The following is a 19,335-nucleotide window of genomic DNA, read 5'->3' on the forward strand; positions in this document are numbered from 1 at the left end:
AAGTCGGTTTGAAAATAAATGAGGCAAAAACAAAGGTCATTATACTAAATAGAAAAAGAAGGAACCAGGATGTAGATATACAGATCTCCAACCAAAAACTAGAAGTAGTAAATGAATTTAAATTGTTCTATTGTGTATTTCTGCTACCTGTTTAGAGTTGTGTTATTGAACCCTTCTGTTTTACAAGGACCATTAGCACAGTGAAATGAGAGGTTTTTCCTTGTGCAGTATAGGAACGGTGAATCTCTTTCTACTTTCCTAGAATTACTCACTTTGTATTTTTTTAACTGTACTGTGGCTAAATTTGAGTATGGAATGAAGGGGCATTATTTTTCATAACAGTAAACTTTATGGTGCGACATTATTTTAGTAGGCCTGCAGTGTAGAAATCAGTCTCAGTTGAGGTGTTTACCCCTGAGGGTCAGTTTGTGCAGTTGTATAGTGCCTCAATATGAGTAAGCGTAAGTTGGTGGAATTAACCACTGAAAGGAAGAAATAAGTTATTGTTCGTTTGCAAAATAGACGCCTGCACAATACATGCGTAGCTATAGAAAGTTTCTCTCTTATATCGAATTATGCACACTTCATCCTCCTCTTATTTATTCGTCTGTTTTCATACTCTCTCTCGCTATCATAATATTAAAACTCGATCACAACGCGATAGCACACTAGAAATTCCACTTCACACATCATTCCTGTATTGCTCATCTTTCACTGTTGCTACCTCTCGTCACTGGAACTCTCTGCCGCCTGAAGTCAAGGGCTGCCGAACATTGAAATCTTTCAAATCCAAGTTAGAAAATCATCTTATGACGAGTTGCCAAACTAACTTACTATTATGACAAGTGTTGTATTGCATGTTTCCAGGTATTCACATTTTTTTTATATTCTAGTGATATTTAGCTTATTTTATCTTTTTGTTTTTAATTTATATATCAATAATGTGATAACTTGAGCTATATATAATCATAATTTTCCTTACTGTGTGTACCTAAAAATACTGTATTCATTGTACGCTTTGTACTTCACTATTTTATTACTACTACTACTACTACTACTACTACTACTACTACTACTACTACTACTACTACTACTACTACTATTATTATTATTATTATTATCATCAATAATTGTTTTAAATTTTTATACTTTATATGTCTCATTTATTTTGACCTGCTCTTCACATTTTATTATGCTCTTTCCTTTCTTTCTTTATGTTATATATTATGTCTGATCTACTTACTTGTTGTTTATATTATATTATTATCTTATTCAGTTTTGTGTGTAAAATTGTAGTGTACTTTGTAAATTTGTAGTGTTTTTTGTAACGCAGTTTTACTCCTGGTTGAGTGTTAGAGAAGGCCGTATGGCCTTAACTCTGCCAGGTTAAATAAACCATTATTATTATTATTATTATTATTATTATTATTATTATTATTATTAAAAGGTTGAGTGATATTCATGTTATTTTATTTCGTTCTTTAGACACACATCTTACAGCAGACTATATTTATTTATCCTAATTCTATTGCTCTAATTTCTGAACTGACATTACAGGCAATCATAGGGATTTTCTCAAATACCCTCACTTTTTATGCTTATTTAGTGGTACTGTATTAATTGCAAGAACATTATAGAGTCGACAAACAGGTGGCTGCGAGATAGTATTTTAGCGAGGCTTCGCCACGGATTACCTAACATTCGCTTTACAGTTGGGAAAAAGCTCAGAAAACCTCAAACCAGGTAATCAGCCCACGCGGGAGAACCCATATATAAGAGCAGGTCTGGATCAGCAAACCAGCTCCTTGCGCCTTATCTACATCAGTGGAAAAGTTTTCTTGATCTAGGATATTTAAAGCTGAAAGTTGCAAAGAATCGTCTCCCAGATTATGATTTTCACTTAAATCCTATAAAATAATTTGAAAATAGTTGAGTGAGGTAATTGATACATAAATCTGTGGTATTCAGATATTGTACAGCAGTTTAAACTACAGGCATAGATCACGAAAGACGAATTAATAACAGCACAGCGGAGTTATTTGGCGTGACCTATATAAATTCTCGCGTGCTCTGTCGAAACCCAAGGCCCCATTTCCATTATTCCCACGAAATAGAGTAGTAATGGCTGAACCTCCACTGCTTCCACAAAATAATCAAGTCTTGCACTGGACTGACGTAGGTATAAAAGTGTCACACCTTGCAAGCATACGGATCGATACTGGAATCCGTCAACAATGATTGTAAATATTTGATGACTCGTGCATTACACTACCCCTTTCATTGAAAGGGGTATAGAATGCCAAAGTCACGGTTTACCTAACACCTTTTAGCAGCAGTCTTAACATAGCCAACACCCCAGTCTATTAAAACCGCATTTTCGTTCACATCAGCTTCCCAGATAATTTAATTCAGTTACAGAAACATTAATTCTGAGGAGGCATGAGAAAATAAAGCTCCTTCGAGTCTATTTATAAATTTATTCATTAGATGCATAAGAGATATGATAGACATTATAGAAAAACATCGGAAGAAAACTAAAGAAGGTAAACTTGCGAATTCGAAATAAGGCAATGGAACAAATGGACAGCTTCAGATAATTTGGGTGTATATAATTAGTAACATGAGCTGTTGTCAGGAAGTCAAAAGGAGGATAGCAATGGTAAAGGAAGCTTTAAATAGAAAAATGAACATCTTCTGCGGACTTCTAGAAAAGAACTAAGGAAGAGGCTAGTGAAGTGTTGTGTGTAGAGTGTGGCATTATATGGAGTAGAAACATGGACATTACGACGAAGTGAGGACAAACGATTGAAAGCATTTGAAATGTGAATATGGAGAAGAATGGAACATGTGAAATTGACAGACAGAAAAATGCTGAAACTGATCAGGAAGAGAAAAAGGAATTGGCTGGGTTACTGGCTAAGAAGAAACTGCCTACTGATGGATTCACTGGAAGGAATAATTGTGAGCGGAAGAAATGTGAATGACAGAAGAAGATGTAAGATGATAGATAGACAACATTAAGATACATGGATCATATGTGGAGACTAAGAGGAAGGCAGAAAATAGGAAAGATTGGAGAATGCTGGGTTTGCAGTGAAAGACCTGCCCTCGGGCAGAGCACAATGAATGAATGTTTAAATATATACACAAGCAGTAGATTTCCTTAGAAAAAGTCTCTATAAGCATGCATACAGGAGTCCAATAAATGAGGAAGCATCGGATACTTTCAGCTGGATATAATATGAATGCAGTAGGTTTCCTTAGAAAAATTCTCCACAGGCAATCACAAAGGCTTCCTTCTACATGGGAAGGCGCCGAATACAGTCAGCTAGATACATGAACGCTGCAGTAGGTTTCCTTAGAATAAGTTTCCGTAGGCATTCACAAAGGCTTCCCTTTGTACGGAAAGGCGCCGAATACCATCAGCTCTATACATGAATGCTGCAGTACCTAGGTTTCCTTAAAAGAAGACTTCATATGCATTTACACAGACGCCCAAGTGTGTAGGGTGATGTCAGCGAAAAAATACTTTGGTTTCACCTTGAACCATTTCAGCACTGCGGCTTTCACTTCATCATATGTGCGGAATCTGTATTCCTTGAGAGAAATCTTTAAGAGTCCTAACAAATGGAAGTCACATAGTTACAAATCAGAGCTGTATGGCGAGTACCCAGAGCCTTCTGCTATTAAAAACTGAGTCACCTTTAAACGGATTTGAAATAACATTCAAGAGTAGTTGCCAAAGTTTTAGGATATTTCACAACTGACATATTTTTAGGCTGATTCATTGTGATTTTCAAGTAACGGTTCAGCAAGGCGTCGATCACCATACAATATCTTAAAGCTGACTCCGAGCCATTGTGCGCACCGCAGCCAATTACTTAAATTCTATGTGAACTTTCCGAGATGTGACAAATTTTAGTTGAGCAAATATCGAGGAGCCACTAGCCTAGCTCAGGCGGTACTGATCCGAGACTGCGTTGGAGCTGAGTTCGAGTCCCTCTTGAACTGATTATCTGGTTGAGTTTTTTTACAACGTTTTCCCGAATGTAAGGCGAATGTCAGGTAATTCCATGGCGAATCCTCGGTCTAATATCACTATCAAAAATTCCATGTACGCTAAATAGCCTAGCAGTTGATACAGCATTGTTAAATAATTTATTAAAAATAACAAGACTTTCAGAATATTGAGTGAGACCCTAATCATATATGTAACAGATAGGTCATCGCTATATTAAAATCGTTTGCACTTTAAAGAGAACAACCGCCAGGATCGCCACACGTCCGCCGTAAACGAACACAAGATGGCAGTACAGTCGCTAATGCAATTCAAATGGGAATTATGACGTGACTCCTTATGTAACAACTAGATGGATGCGTAGTAAACCTGACAAAAGTTGTTAACGTCAAAGCCTATAAGGCCGACCTATCTGGTATGTATATATATATATATATATGATCTAGGGTAAGACACACGTCCTTGACCTAAGACAACATAAGACGAATAATCATGTTTTATGCGGGATTGAAAACCGCGGCCGTGGCTTCCGCGTAAAGTTAAAGCAAAGTCTTAGCACTTGCGTATATCCGAAAAATTAATTTTAATCCATTTTTTCATGGCATGCTAATTATAACTTCAGCAAGGCACGTGATCGGAGTTGCATCAAGTCTTGTCTTCGTTTAAAACGGTGCAGAACATCACGCATTACATGAAATAAATAATCAGTTCTATATAGGATTCGATCCTCCTCTGATTGAGGTTCTGGCATCTGTATGCATCTGAAGTCTGAGTAGTGTAACATGTAGCTAATCGGTGATTTATGCAATGGAGGGGGAAAGGAACTGACCACCATACTCCATTATCTCCTGGCCTAGTTGCCTCATAAGTGGTGCTTTTTTGTATCACTTGTAAGGTTCAGACCTGTCTTCGGACAGTTGACTAAACAACAGAATTCGAACGGGAATAGACAAAACTCCAAAATTTTCGGGTGCCAGCGCCTTTTTTTTTTTTTCTGAAGTCACCATATTTTATACACACATGCAATGAGAAAACCATTCAGCCTAAAATAAACATACAGTTGCTAAAATATATTATTTATTTATTTATTTATTTGTTTATTTGTTTATTTATTTATTTGCTCGCTCACTTATTTATTTATTTATTTACTTATTTACTTAGTTAATTAATTATTTATTTATTTATTTACTTATTTATTTATTTATTTATTTACTTATTTATTTATTCATTCACTCATTTATTTATTTATTTATTTATTTACTTATTTATTTATTTATTTAATCTGACAGGATTAAGGCCATAAGGCCTTTTCTTCCATCCTACCAAATAGCACATATAAATACAAAAAATAAATACAAACGCTGATGAAAATAATACAAATTAAATTAAAGCCCTATAGAGGGTCAACAGGGTCAAAAGAACACTATAGAGCTCTCATCGAGCTAGTACAAGAAAAAAAAAAGAAACGAAAACAGTATTATAATTAATAAATAAAACATATTACACACTCGAACTTCTTTCTACGATAGCTTTCGTTAATATTAAGTATTGATTGTAGCAACATAAAAGAAATCGGTGTTAAAAAATCCTAAACTCGATAAAAAAAAAACAGGTGTCACAAACAAATTTCAGGCGACCTGGCGCCTGAGATTTGTCCACCCCCGGTTTACATGCATATTAAAGTAATGTCTTAGTCATTAGGTCATTACGTACATTGCGGCAGACTTATTACGTTTTTTCATGGCACTTACAGCCTTGAACTTTATCGGAACCTGATACATTTTTAGAAGGCCATATGGCAGGAATTTCATAGCACCGTGCCTGAATTTAAAATAATACAAGGCAAGTTTCTCTACACACGATTCGAACACATGGTTTTCACGCAATGATAAAGTAATAATGTCTTAGTCGTTACGTATAGTATACTGCCACTGCGGAAGACATTACGTTTTTTCAATGGCACATACAAGCCTTGAACTGTGTCGGAACCTGGTACATTTTTAGAAGGCCATATGGCAGAAATTTCAGAGCACCGTGTCTCCATTTAAGACAATACACGATATCACACTGGCATCTGTGCCAGACAGGACTCGAACACAAGACCGTGGTTTTCACACAACATTAAAGCAGTGCCTTAGCCGTCGCGTATATCACTGCCGGTTAATTAATTCGAATACCAAGTATTAATTCATTTTAGCGCAGCCTGTTCAGGGAAGTGATAATTTGTAGTGATGATGTGACAACAAGGGCTAGGTTGGTTCGGTAGACTGTGAAATCGATTACACGAAGAGTGCTCGCAGTGTAGCGGTATCAGGTTCAAGGCTCGGGCGTGATATATGCGTCGCCGCTAGAAAGGAAAATGATACAACTCGTCTCCTGCAGTTCTATACGAATTCTTTCCATTCAATCGAAAGTCCCTTCGGTATTCAATGTTCCTCTGTTTCCAATATCAGTTTGATTACCTTGCATCGTGGATTTTTATATAAAAAGTCTAGTGTTGTCTCATTCAAAGAAGGAGAGGGAGAATACGGATATGAAAATATTAAGCACTTCTGAAGAAATTAAATATTCCATTCAAAGTTTATATACATTTTATTATAATTTGAACAATGAGTGGCTATAAAAAGTTTCATATTCTCTCCTTGAGCGTGAAAACTGAATGCTACTACTCGTTATACGAAAGAAATATTGCCTAATAAATTCGATGCCTTCCTGCGGGGGTAATAACCCACCCTCGTCTGTACATCCTCTTTCTCTCTCAGAAGCACACACTCTGTATATCGTGCTGCCAAGATTATTTCCATTTCAGGAGGAAAAAACTACACCCATTAGTTGAGCTAATAAATCTCCGGCCATAATTCCTTCTCAATTTCCTTGTTTGCTCATTATTATGTTATCTTTTCAAGGCTAACAAACCCTTAGGATTATGTTTGCCCGTGGGCAGGAATCCTAGTAGATTTCGACAGCATATTAACTCAACATACAGCTGACATAGCGCTTAAAAAGGATTGCTGCTCGAAAGCAAGTCGTCTACAGAAATCTCACAGTCTGACCGAGGAATGGGCCAACAGCTGACGTCAGCAATTTTCGTGCAGACTCTCCTCGAGAATGCGCAAACTCAAACAGATTCGCTTTTTCTTCGGTCATCGTATAAAGCATAAGTGAACGAATGAAACAGATTAATTACAATTTTGCTGCATAATTCCTAATTATGCAAATATATACAGTATTAAGTATAGTCGTCGGACAAGAATTGGATTCCTGCTAGGAGGGTTAAGATTCATGTCCCTACCATATGTAGGCCTATAGAATAAGTATATATTATCTGTGTCCAGAGGTGACACTTTACGCTGTGCTAACCACATGGCCAGAGTGTTTCGCTACATATGATGAATGTCTAATATTGTTTCATAGTTATTTCACCAATGAAGACGAAATAGGCTAAAGAGCCCCTGAGGGTAGATGATTATAAATCGTGTCATTACACATACTTAGCACTCTGGCCATATCTCTTGGATCAAACACCACTTAACCAACTACCACGGTCTGCCACGGTCTGTTACTAAAATAAAAACTCATAAACTTTGAGATCTTATCTGAAGTGTTTTTTTTTTCGTATTTCTTAACCATCCTGTATAGTTCTTTTTTTTTTAGTCGTTTATTTGACGATGTTGTATCAATGACTAGGTTACTTAGCGTCAATAGAATTTGTGAAAGTAATTCCAACTTTGCAACGATGAATATTCTCAACACATCACAAGGATATTGGAACTTCATATTTCATTTTTGGTGTCTGATCAGGTATAGTAGGAACATCATTAAGAATATTAATTCGATGGAAAATATTTCGTTTGATGCTAGTCTTGTTACGTAAATAAATAGTACTGATATTCCTCCTAAAAAGATTAGGAATAGAATATATGGGAATCAAAATCTTTGTGATAATAAACCTCTTATTATACATACAATAATTGCTTGAATTAGTGGTATTTGGCGAGATGAGGCCGAGAATTCACCATAGATTACCTGACATTTGCCTTACGGTTGGGGAAAAACTCGGAGAAATCCAAACGGGTAATCAGCCCATGCGGGAATCGAACCCACGCCCGAACTCAGCTCCATATCTGAAGGCAAACGCCTCTGTCGACTGAGCTACGCCGGTGGTTCTGTACAGGTCTAATAATTGCGTAACCAATAGGCGAATATGTACGTACATAAAACTAATTTTAAATATCACGTTTGACTCTCATTTCCACTTACAGTCTAAAAAGATATTAAAAATAAACAACATTCAATAAATATCAGGAAAACAAGAAGCACCAAACATGTTTTTAGGAGTGTCTTCGTCACCTAACTTTATCAGTACGCCTAAGTAATCATTCTTATCTGCCATAACCCACACAACACGATAGATTCATATAAACGTACGAATACGAATTAATGTTCAAAACTGAATAATTCTTTCCATGTATCCTGTAATATTCATGCAAGTTCAGTTCAGAATAAAGACACATCAATATTCCAAGTCAACAACACAAGACCTGTCAACAGATAGTCAGTATAATATTTTCATTTAGAATATAGTATTCATTAATAAGCGAAAACATAGAAACTGTTAAATACTACAGGATTTCGTAAATGGAAACTGTTTCAGTCTAAAAACATGACCGTCCTAACTCTGTAGTGCTCGGGAAAAGTGGCACAAGTCAAAAATGTTAATTTTACAGAAGAAGGAAAAAACTGTCTTCACACTGGTTTAATTATGCCGATTTGATTTTCTTCTGTATAAATTATTATAATTTTGAGAAATACTTCTGTCTCTTTTCTCAAACGAGCAGATGTTCCGTAAGTTGTCAATAAATTAATAAAAAATTTTTGTGGGAACTGACTTATGTCACTTTTCCCAAGCACTCCAGAACTGACCTTGTGCATGTGATTAGATCAACCTATGAGAAATAAGTCAACTGAACTTATAAAATACTAGAATTTCAATCTTCAGTAATCATCAAGATTGTAAAAATGAGTTGATTATTAAAAGTTAAGCTGTTAAGGAATTTTAGAAGACTACAATGGACTTCATGTTGTCATTATCCTGTTGGAAACATTAAGATGGGTGATTTATTGAAAGTACTGTAGGCCTAAGTATATTTTAAAACAGCCAACAGTTTCATAGGTTAGTTACTGATCACATATATAAAATTCCTCCTCAATTTTATAACTATAGCTTGCCGGTACTTCAAAACAACTTGTCAAACCAAGAGTGACACATTTTTTTCTATAAAAAAACCTTTGTTAAGCACACAAAAGCATATAGATGAAGAAATTTTAACTGCAATGAGAAAAATATAATAGTAATAAATAGATGTACTAACACATGTATAAAAATATTTTCGGTTGCAATATGAAGTCAGAGCCATCAGTTAATTTACATACAGCCAGTGCTATAGCTGGGCCGGTACAGGATGGTACGCAGTAAGCCTACTGTCTAAAATAAAAACTCGCTGTTGCCGTACCGGAATAAATTATATACTCGAAAATATATTAATAAAATTATGTTTAAAGTCTTTAATATACTTTGAAATGGAGGATATTAGCTATTTGAAAAACATTTTGATTTTGATATCTGGCATAAAAGTAGCGGCTGGCATCTCGTATCCTTTGCTTAAATGCTTGTACATTCGTTGTTTTATCGAAACAAGGTCTGGCACTTCACGAGTAGACTGCTTGTGATTTGTTAATCTCAAGCTTACATGCCGCCGTGTAACTTATTTCTATAATTAACACTAACTTTATGGCATGGAGCCTCAAGAAATCTGCTACAATGATTCTCTAATTTCAAAACTTGCGTAGATGCCTTCGCATAACACTAATTTTATTATGTGGCGCCTCAAGAATTTTGCTGCACTGATTCGCTACTTTTAAAACTCGCTCAGATGTAATGCTAGCAGTTCGCTATAAGTGGGAAATATTGTTACTTTTCATGCGTTCATGAATCTTGAGTCCAGTTACATATTATAGATTCTATTCCAATTTCAACTAAAGAATGTGAATAAGCATTACTGTAATGAACGATATCTGTACTAAGAAAAGGAATACTCTTGCAGTAAATGAGTTCCTAGACTTTTGTTCCCAAAAAGTGTTGGGCCATCAGCGTCAGCGTTTAATTTCTTGCCTTATGTGCAATTGTGGCTGGGATCTTCTGCATGATGAAGTAACCTTGGAAAAGAAGTGCAGTAGGAGTCCATACAGAGTCTACTCTGACCAAGGAGATTTCAACAGTACCCCCTAAAATTTGTTTCCAACTACAGCACTGCGTACAGTGTATACATTCTAGCAGTAGACGTACCTAAAATACTGTAGGCCTACACATAACAGCTGTAGGCAAGTTACAAGAAACTATACATGGATTACATAACACAACAAACTAATTTAAGCCACCTATTACTTTTTATTCTTGTGTGTGTGTTATATGAAATACGACGCTCTTATTACCGATACTACCGAAGAAAAATACTGATAACTGTTGATTTCATCATCAATGTAGATAACAGATACAATAAACATACTGAAAAAGTATAGAGTTTCACCTGCAAATAACACTTAATGTCTATGTATATACTGTCAGTTCTGAGTTTAAATATCACACTAATTTCACGACTACCGAAAACACTAATTATGATTATGACATATGACAACACTGGCAATTTGAACACCTGTCATCTATACTTCTGCTATGGTTCATGAATATATTTCACTAATTATTAACCATATGTCTCCAATTATTTTACACAAAACAAGGCACGATCTTAAAATTTCGAACCATATACAGCAAGAAAGTCAAGCATTTTGTGTTACTTTCCAAGAAAAATTATGTTAAAATAATGTTGAATGAATTTACCTTGCAAGTGGGCCACTCCTCTTCGCTCGTTGACTGAGTATTTTCTCCACAACAGGAATATTTCCATTTCTTGCTGCTTCCAACAGCTCTTGGTCTTTGCCCATGGCCCATTTACTCACACAAAATTCTAGTAAAATACATTACTTAAATACACAATTTACACTAGAACTACTCTATCACAAATTTCATTGATCCATCGCCACCATATTGAAGCGACTAGTGCGCTCTCCAACGGCAGGCTTTAGAACTGAAAATAAATGAAGTGCTACTCCAGTTATGGCGTAGCTACTTGACATGTGTATACAGTAAACCTATGAAAAATGTTATCTGTAAGCCGCGTCTCCGAGGATGAATGTATTGTTTTAGTTCTGTAGTGTGCAGATATATGTAACAGTTATGACACTTACTACGCTTCACTCCATCCTTACTACGATAGCATTATGTTTCGTATGTGTGTTGGGTTTACTGTACAGTGGGGATTGTAGTGTTGTCATTCGAGGCAAGTAAATATTTCTGTTTGACATTTTTACGTGGCGACTCAGGAAATGGACAGTGCTTACTCATTATCTTTATATGCTTCTGATTTAAATTACTTTCTGTCTCTTCCAGATGGAGAGCTGAATGTATCGCTCGCAGATTATAATGTTTCGTTCCAACCGGGGCATATAGTTAAGAATATGAGACAACTCCCTGCCATTAGCACATTAACTTTAAATGTTGTCAATATCCCGGATAAAATAAGTTTCATAATTGTGCAAGCTCATGCATTCCAGTTCAATGTCACGTTGTCGTATTATGATGTCTTGAATCGACACTTTTACGCAAATGGTACAAATCTAGGCTTGGTGGAACAAATTGATAAAGACCAGAGTGGTGCAAAATTCTACATTATAAACGGAAATGAAGGAACAAATGTGTCTGTTCTTATTACTATACAAGGATATGGTGATGAAGGTGAGTAATTAATCTTAACTATAACCTAAGTTAATGACAAAAATATGTTTTCACTCAAATTTAATGGCCTATAACCTAACTATTCTGACATTTGTTGTTACTAACATCAGATTTAATTGCATTGTATGTTTTTTGTATTTTATTCGTTTAATAATTAGCTCCGATCCCCGGTGGATGTAATATGGAATTCTCAGTCAAAACTGCACCATATCAGATAATGAGATTTACCAATGCCATGGTGATAGTGGACAGTCAACCAGCCTCTCCACCTCAGCCATATGATAAACCTGCACAGCCCTGTGAAGCTCATCTTGTGAATCATGAAATGTATCATATGTACTTACCAGAGCGGGATTTCACAGATGAAACTTATTTTAATGCCCTTTTGAAGATGATGACTGTTGAAGATATTCAGATAAATGGAAGAAAGGTAGGATTATTATCTGTGTTATTTCATTGTGAAGGTGTCTGGCCCCAGTGTATATAGTGATTATTTAATTCACGTACTTTTAATGTGACCAAATTACTGTTGGTTGAGATAATTACAGTTTCTTAGGGCTATGCAATTGTGAGTTGCAGTAACCTCAGACTAATATGAGAAGAGCTAAAGTTTAAAACAAATTTTTTTAATATAATCTACGTGATATTCAGGTTCCGGAGCCGATGGAGGGTTCCCCCATGCGACGTTCATATAGTGCTTATCCTGGTACTGGATCCGTGTATGGTATTGTCGCCAAGTATGGAAAAACAGCAGCTGCATATGTGCCGGCCTTCACTTATGCGTGCAACACAGTTTACTGGACAGATTCTTGTGACGTTCTGAGTGAGTGTTTCAACTTCATGAAGCATGATAAAATAAAAAAATATATATATATAAAAAAAAACTAACCTTATCGCCTTGTTTTTGTTTCAGATACTACATTCTCCAAAGTTTTGTGTGCTACAATATTCTTCATGGGCTTTTTTGTTTGTGTTTATGGTCACCAGTTTTTCAAAACAGAGATGTTCTTGCTTGGTTTTCTATCAGGAGGTCTTGTTTCCTATATATTAATTGCATTACTAACTACATACAGTGGATCAGGTAAGGAATTTCTACTTTGTAGTGGGAATTATTCAACTGTTATATACAATATTAGGTTAAGTCACTTAAATTATGAACATGATATTTATATTTCTGTATTAGTTATTTCTTCTGTTTTTCTTTTTATAGACCTACTTGTGATAGGACTATTCATTATGCATTTTTTCGTGTTTAAGCACTGTAAATGTTAAGCCTCTTCTATCCTGTCTTAGACAAAATTGTTTATACATTAGATACAGTTTATGAAAACGACTTAGTACTTCCTAGATCAGTACATATGCCATTTGTTTGCCCTTCACTTCCTAACTATAGTATTGATTTTCCTTTGCTTCAGTTACCGATGTGAAGTTTATACTTCATTTTGTGCTCATTTTTTTCTGAGGTAAACATAATTCTTCTGATAAGAAATCTAAATTACATAACATCGACTGTTGCAAAATATTTCGTATTAGACTAAGAATTCTGAACTTTTTGTCTGCTTCAATTTCTTTTCAAAGGATTTATCTTGTTTTATTCTCTTGAACATTTAGGTATTTTAAACCGATTTTGTAACAACTCCAGTGTTTCTGTGTTTTTAATAAATGAAGTATTGTGTCTACTAAATGCTACTATGGTAGGTCTGTTTATAATATATTTGCTCGTGTTTGAGCAGTTAAAATGTTAAGCCTCTTGTATTCTGCCTTAGGCAAAATTATTTATAGATTACAATTTTTAAAAATAACAATACTTCCTAGATCAGTAGGCCTATATATGTCATTTGTTTCACCATTTCCCTACTACACCCTAGTATTGATTTTGAATTGGTTACAAATATGAAGTTTTTACTTCATTTTGTGCAAAATTTTTCTGAAGTAATTAAATATAGACCTACTTAGTTCCTCTAATAAGAAATCAATTTTATATATAAATGTCCATAACGTATCATTTATCGATTCAGTGTATGTATTGTAAAGAGGAAGACCACTAAATGTAGCTTTATTAATCCCGGGAATGACAACCCATAGAGGGCCAACACCTACCATCAAACTGCTGGCCTCACGTGCATGCAACCAGTATGGAGGTATCATGTAGTTACCATGATGATCCCTCCAGCCATTATACCTGGTTCGTGGAACTGGATTTTACTACTTATTGTAACTCCCAAAATTCTTCATGATACTGGATGGGCACCTGTGTCATACACTGGCCGAAATTTAATGAGGAAGTTCTTCCCCCATGAGGACTCGAACCACCACTCATTCTGTAAATGCAAGTTCAGGCATGACATCTTAGACCACGATGCTCGGCGCGAGACAAATGTTTCCATATTAGTGTAAAAAAAGTAATGTTGTATATACAACTGTTGGTAACCTTATGTAACTGTCTAGTAAGGATCAGATTGCTGCTGTTTCCATCGGATACTTTTAAGATTTTGCACATATTTGTGCCAAAGAAAGAAATGGTAATTATTATTGTGTTGCTATAAATGGTGAGCGGCAGAAATTTATACTGAGTCCCATATTATTGACATAATACAGTTATATTTGATAATTTTCTTTTTGCACAAAATTATATGATGTAGTGAAAGTAATTTAAGCTATTTCACTTTGATTACTGTTGAGATTTCATTTAACAACAGTAGAGTAGTAATGATACTAAATTATTTGTTTTTTGTTTCCTCCATTTTCCTTTTGTAATTTCAGTGATCACAGTGATATCAGTGATTATGGGTCTGTGTTTTGGAATACTTTGGCTGGGTTTATGGTGTTGCTATGGAATACCAGTGTGTTCAGTTCTCTTGGCCACCATAACACTTGGTTTCGTGGTTGCTAGTATTGGAGCCTATGCCTGGCTAGGTATGTTTACTAAATTACATAATGTGTGTGTTGCAAAATATTTCGTATGAGACAAAGAATTCTGGACTTTTTTTTTTCCCCTGCTTCATTTCTTTTCAAGTGATTTATCTTGTTTTATTCTCTTGAATATTTAGATATAAACCAACTTCGTAACAACTCCAGTGTATCTGTGTTTTTAATAAATGAAGTATATTGTTGACTAAATGCTCCTGTTTCAAAATTATATTTAATTACATTTCCAAAAAAAAAATTAATACTATTACTTCAAGCTAAAAACTACATTATTCCGGCATGAAGTTTGTTTTTAAATCACGCATGAATAGCACTGCTTCACTAATGAACAAATATTAAAATTTTAATAAAATAGAGAGTAATTTTTATGCAGTTTTAATCAGCAAAATGAGTTACCTTTTGTTTGCTAATTGCATCAACTTCATTTTCAGGAGATGTGGATGTATTAAAAAATGATTTCAATTTTTGGATGGTTTTCGCTTGTGTTGTAATGGTAGTACCGATACTCTTCCTTTCTCTCATACAAAAAGCAAATATGATTTCATGCGCTGTTCTTGGAGCATATGCAGTTATTATTCCAATTGATCACTACATCGGATCCAATCTGAAATACATAATTGTTAACATTATCAGAAGGGCCACAGTGAAACAATTCAGAATGGCAATTGTGGATCCTCCATTTCAAGTGAAAGGTATGTTTGCAATAGACTAAACTTTATTTAGCTTAGTACTAGTATATAGGATATGAAGTCTTAGTTCGCAAAAAAATTCTTCATTAATCTTGGTATATAGAAATTACTGTATTTGGACTTTAAGACAAGTAGACAGTTCTGTTTTACCACAAAATTCATATTAAATAGTAGCTTTTTTTAGTGGTAGATTCTGTAAATTTCACTTTCATTATTTATTTGTGATATTAAGTGTCTGATATAAACAATATGAAATGATTTTAAGAAAAGTACTTTTTATTGTTATAAAACCACGAGACATAGGTTTCGCAAGGTACTTCACCCTGTAATATAGATTGAAATAGAATATTTAAGAGATGGCAATAAGTTACTGATACATTTTCACCCACAAAGGACAGCATTTCTTACAGAGAATTTGTATATGTAAATGATGTATGAAATTATCAGTCATATGAAATTGATGTTATTACCAAGGAATACCAAATGAATTTGACTTCTGATTTTTTTTAAATAAATATCACATAAAATTTAAATGTTACTACAGTCAATATTTAGTGGATAACCTCTGTCATAGTTGGTAGTTTTGTAATAACGATATGGGCGGGTTGAGGTTAAGTCATATTACAGGTAGTTTAGAAGAATACACGATAAACTGGACAGGGCAAGTTTTATGTAAGACATCTGACAATAAAAGAGATTTTTTTTCTTTAAAATATCTTGTAAGAAATTAAATGATATTTTATGTTTTAGTGGTGATTAAATACCATGACTTCTTTTCCATAAGCATATAATTCAGTAGCAATATGCAGATATGCTGATGTTTCAGTAAATCAAGATACAGCAGAAAATTCTGTTATTGCTATCCAATGTGTAAAGAACTGTTCAGTCAGTTTGTGATATAAACAAATGCACTCATCACACAAGATTTGTGCAGTACTAGAACCTCACTCATTCATAGCAAACAAAAAGAATGTAATAGACGCAATAATGTGAGTAATTACATAATTTAGGAATTAAAATGAGGTCCAAAAATAGGAAAATAATTGTGCTTTACAGAAATTACTTGGCCAGTTGCCTTGTCTGACATTTTGTTGGGCCCTTTAAGATGTAAACATTTCAATAATTAATCATTTTTTCCGAAAGTTCTCGCTATGACTCATATTATTATATTTACGTCATAAAGTCACTGTCATTGTCAGTATTACATGTTTTCTTTAAAAAAAATTCTAGTATCCTCTATAACTCTTGGCATTTTGCTGTCATGCTATTCATCGGTCGCACCTGGTCATTTAAATATGTGCTGTATGTCAATTGCAGATACGGTTTTGTGCATTCTTTGGATTGCACTTGCTGCAGTTGGCATCACTATCCAATGGTACAAGCAGCGAGGGAAGCCGCCTTTCCCCCCTCCTCCATTCTTGAGGTACAGAGAACGATTCAGAAGAAGCCGGTTCACACCAACTTCCAACGTCCCGACAGAGCAAACACCATTGCTCATTGATGCCGATGTTCCTCCAATTCGAATCCCTTACATTACAACCAGCAGGAGCAGTGATGACGTCTTTGAATCACCCCATCGTCCTTTTAAGTATTTGTCTTTCTTGAAAATCTGGCGAACTTCTTAAATACCTAGCAGCATTCCAGCTTATGTAGTTATATTTAATTTTGGTTTATAGCTTTACAGATTTTGTTAACTTAAATTGTTTCATTTAGCAGTAAGGTATAGGCATTCCTGTTTTTGTACTTGTTTTATGTGTAATATATTTTTACCATGTTCAGTAATTTTATTATTTGTGTATAATGTGTTTGTATTTAAAAAAATACAATGCCCATCACAATAACATTGAAAACTTCTATGAGGTTATTGTTAGTATACTTGCCCATTACACTGTTCTCTAATTGTTGGCTCATACGAAGAATTTCTTCCCATTTCTGAAGTCCATGCTGACACACAAACATTCGTAATTACATGATAAACAAATATGATTCATCCTTAATTGAAATTTTTCACCGAGTGATTTTCATTATACATCAGACATCATAGATAAAATAATCACTCTTATTTTAATAGTATATTAACATATTTATTTATTATTATTATTTTGACTTCATCACATTCCATATTCATTTCGAATTAATTAATTCTGCTAGCTATTTTGATTTTGAATACAAAGAAAAACTTTAGAAGTTATGTGTAGAAATTCAAAGAATCATTGTGTTTAGTAGTATTTTATGCAATCCTGTGCCCTGTCCATCGATTCATCCAGATTATCTTTCTTGGTGCTATTACGATCTTTCAGGTTTTCATGTAGGAGACCATTAATAAGAATAGTCTTTTTTAGACTGAATGATAATAATTGTAACTTAAAGTTCTTTTAATCATATCATAGTATTTTAAGTTTTGTTATCACATGGACTTGTATTAGTAATCTCTAGTAAAATGGATGTAAAATAAAATTGATTTAGGAACTTACAATGTGAATGCCATGCATTATGATCTGTGACGTGGTAAATTTCAACATGGAACATGAATGGTCCCCAGTTTTATCACATGGGACAGGTATTTAAGAAGTAGATTTTTTAAAGTTCTTTCCCTTTCGGCCTCATAAAATTTAGTAATATTCGAATTAAATCTTAATAGGATTTCAATATACAAATTTCAATCAAAAGCATAATTATATTAATTATTTTTAATTTTTAGAGCTTAGATTGTGATTTTTCTCTACTTCAGTAATGAAGGTCAATATTTTGCAAGCTGTAATAAAATAAGTAAAGACGCATGTTTGTAAAGTACTCTCCTCCTAAAGCGCTTTCATACTTTGCTTTCTAATCCATTGCAAGTTGATGCACATTTGTTAGAGATGCACCAATGTTTGAATCAAGTATATCAGTTTGTAAGACTGAAAATTTCTGTTGTGTGCCTTTAGCGTTCTCTTGTTTTGAACTCTCATTCAGAAGGTTTGAGCACTGAAATATGATATACTGTTTTGAAAATATTTGCAAGACTGAGCTATGCTAATATTTTATGAATTGTTTTGATTACACACAATGTCTCCCTATCTTGTTCAGAAAGAGGAACTTATAGAGATATATTTATCTTTGTAGCTAATTTGGCTTTGGTATTTGAAGCTGTTTTATTTTTTGGTTGTCAATTTATTGTATTATATTTGAAAAATAAAATAAATGTTATCAATTTGTTTTCGTATTTTTTATTTACATTCCCATGCAGCATGTAAACTATTTTATTGGAAACTGCTGTATGGCAAGTATTTATGTATAAATCGATTCATGATATTAAATACATAGAAGTGAAGTGTAAGTTTGCTTCATTAATGCTACATTTAAGGATATGAAAACTGATATTGTGAAGTAATTACTAGGAAATTGTTAGCTTTCAGTCGGTTATTCACAATTGTTAATACAGTGATCCTTAAGAGAATCAAGATCTGAAAATAATACATAGTTAAAACAACAGATGGTAACAAGATAAGTGGTTAGATATGAACATAACCTAAAAGGTAAACTATCTTCTTCTTTGAGTCATGTTAGTAACAAACGAATTTAAGTATTTACCCAAAAAAAAACAACTCATGTTGGCCTTGGCAGTGAGCTGAAGGAACACGCAAGATATGAATGATACATCTGAAAAAAATAATAATAATAAAGTTGTGATAAGTTAAAGACTGTTATTAGACATTTGCAACTATAATAGTTTGATCGAATAAAGTGTTGGAAAACATATAAGCTAATTTAATCAGTAAACAATTTATAATACATATAGAGTCTTGGGTTCGAATCCTGCCTATGTTAGAGAAATTTTTTTTAATCTCTTTTACCTCAAAACGGCT

The 19,335-nt window shown here is 34.2% G+C and overlaps 2 protein-coding genes across 2 annotated transcripts in view; one reads left to right on the top strand and one right to left on the bottom strand.

The window, feature by feature from the left end:
• LOC138697816 (ankyrin repeat and SAM domain-containing protein 1A) overlaps nt 1-11,134 on the bottom strand; it is a 598,611-nt gene extending 587,477 nt beyond the window's left edge. Inside the window, exon 1 of the mRNA XM_069823347.1 lies at nt 10,917-11,134. Coding sequence (XP_069679448.1) covers nt 10,917-11,020 — 104 coding nt within the window. The 5' untranslated portion in view covers nt 11,021-11,134. The remainder of the gene's footprint in view (nt 1-10,916) is intronic.
• Nucleotides 11,135-11,179: 45 nt separating this feature from the next.
• On the top strand, nt 11,180-18,685 carry LOC138697817 (transmembrane 7 superfamily member 3-like). The gene is made up of 8 exons (XM_069823348.1): nt 11,180-11,415; nt 11,526-11,870; nt 12,029-12,300; nt 12,522-12,693; nt 12,784-12,951; nt 14,634-14,786; nt 15,230-15,490; nt 16,805-18,685. The coding sequence occupies exons 1-8, from the start codon at nt 11,313-11,315 to the stop codon at nt 17,110-17,112; spliced, it is 1,782 nt and encodes a 593-aa protein (XP_069679449.1). The 5' UTR covers nt 11,180-11,312; the 3' UTR covers nt 17,113-18,685.
• The last annotated feature ends 650 nt before the right edge of the window (nt 18,686-19,335 follow it).

This window comes from Periplaneta americana, chromosome 4 (assembly GCF_040183065.1).
Source record: "Periplaneta americana isolate PAMFEO1 chromosome 4, P.americana_PAMFEO1_priV1, whole genome shotgun sequence".
Classification (NCBI taxonomy): Eukaryota; Metazoa; Arthropoda; class Insecta; order Blattodea; family Blattidae; genus Periplaneta; species Periplaneta americana.

Excerpts from the sequence above, each read along its gene's own strand:
- LOC138697817 (XM_069823348.1), top strand. The coding sequence starts at position 11,313 with ATGACACTTACTACGCTTCACTCCATCCTTACTACGATAGCATTATGT. Across the intron at positions 12,301-12,521 it reads TTCAGATAAATGGAAGAAAG|GTTCCGGAGCCGATGGAGGG; the intron begins GTAGGATTATTA and ends CGTGATATTCAG. Across the intron at positions 15,491-16,804 it reads TCCTCCATTTCAAGTGAAAG|ATACGGTTTTGTGCATTCTT; the intron begins GTATGTTTGCAA and ends TGTCAATTGCAG.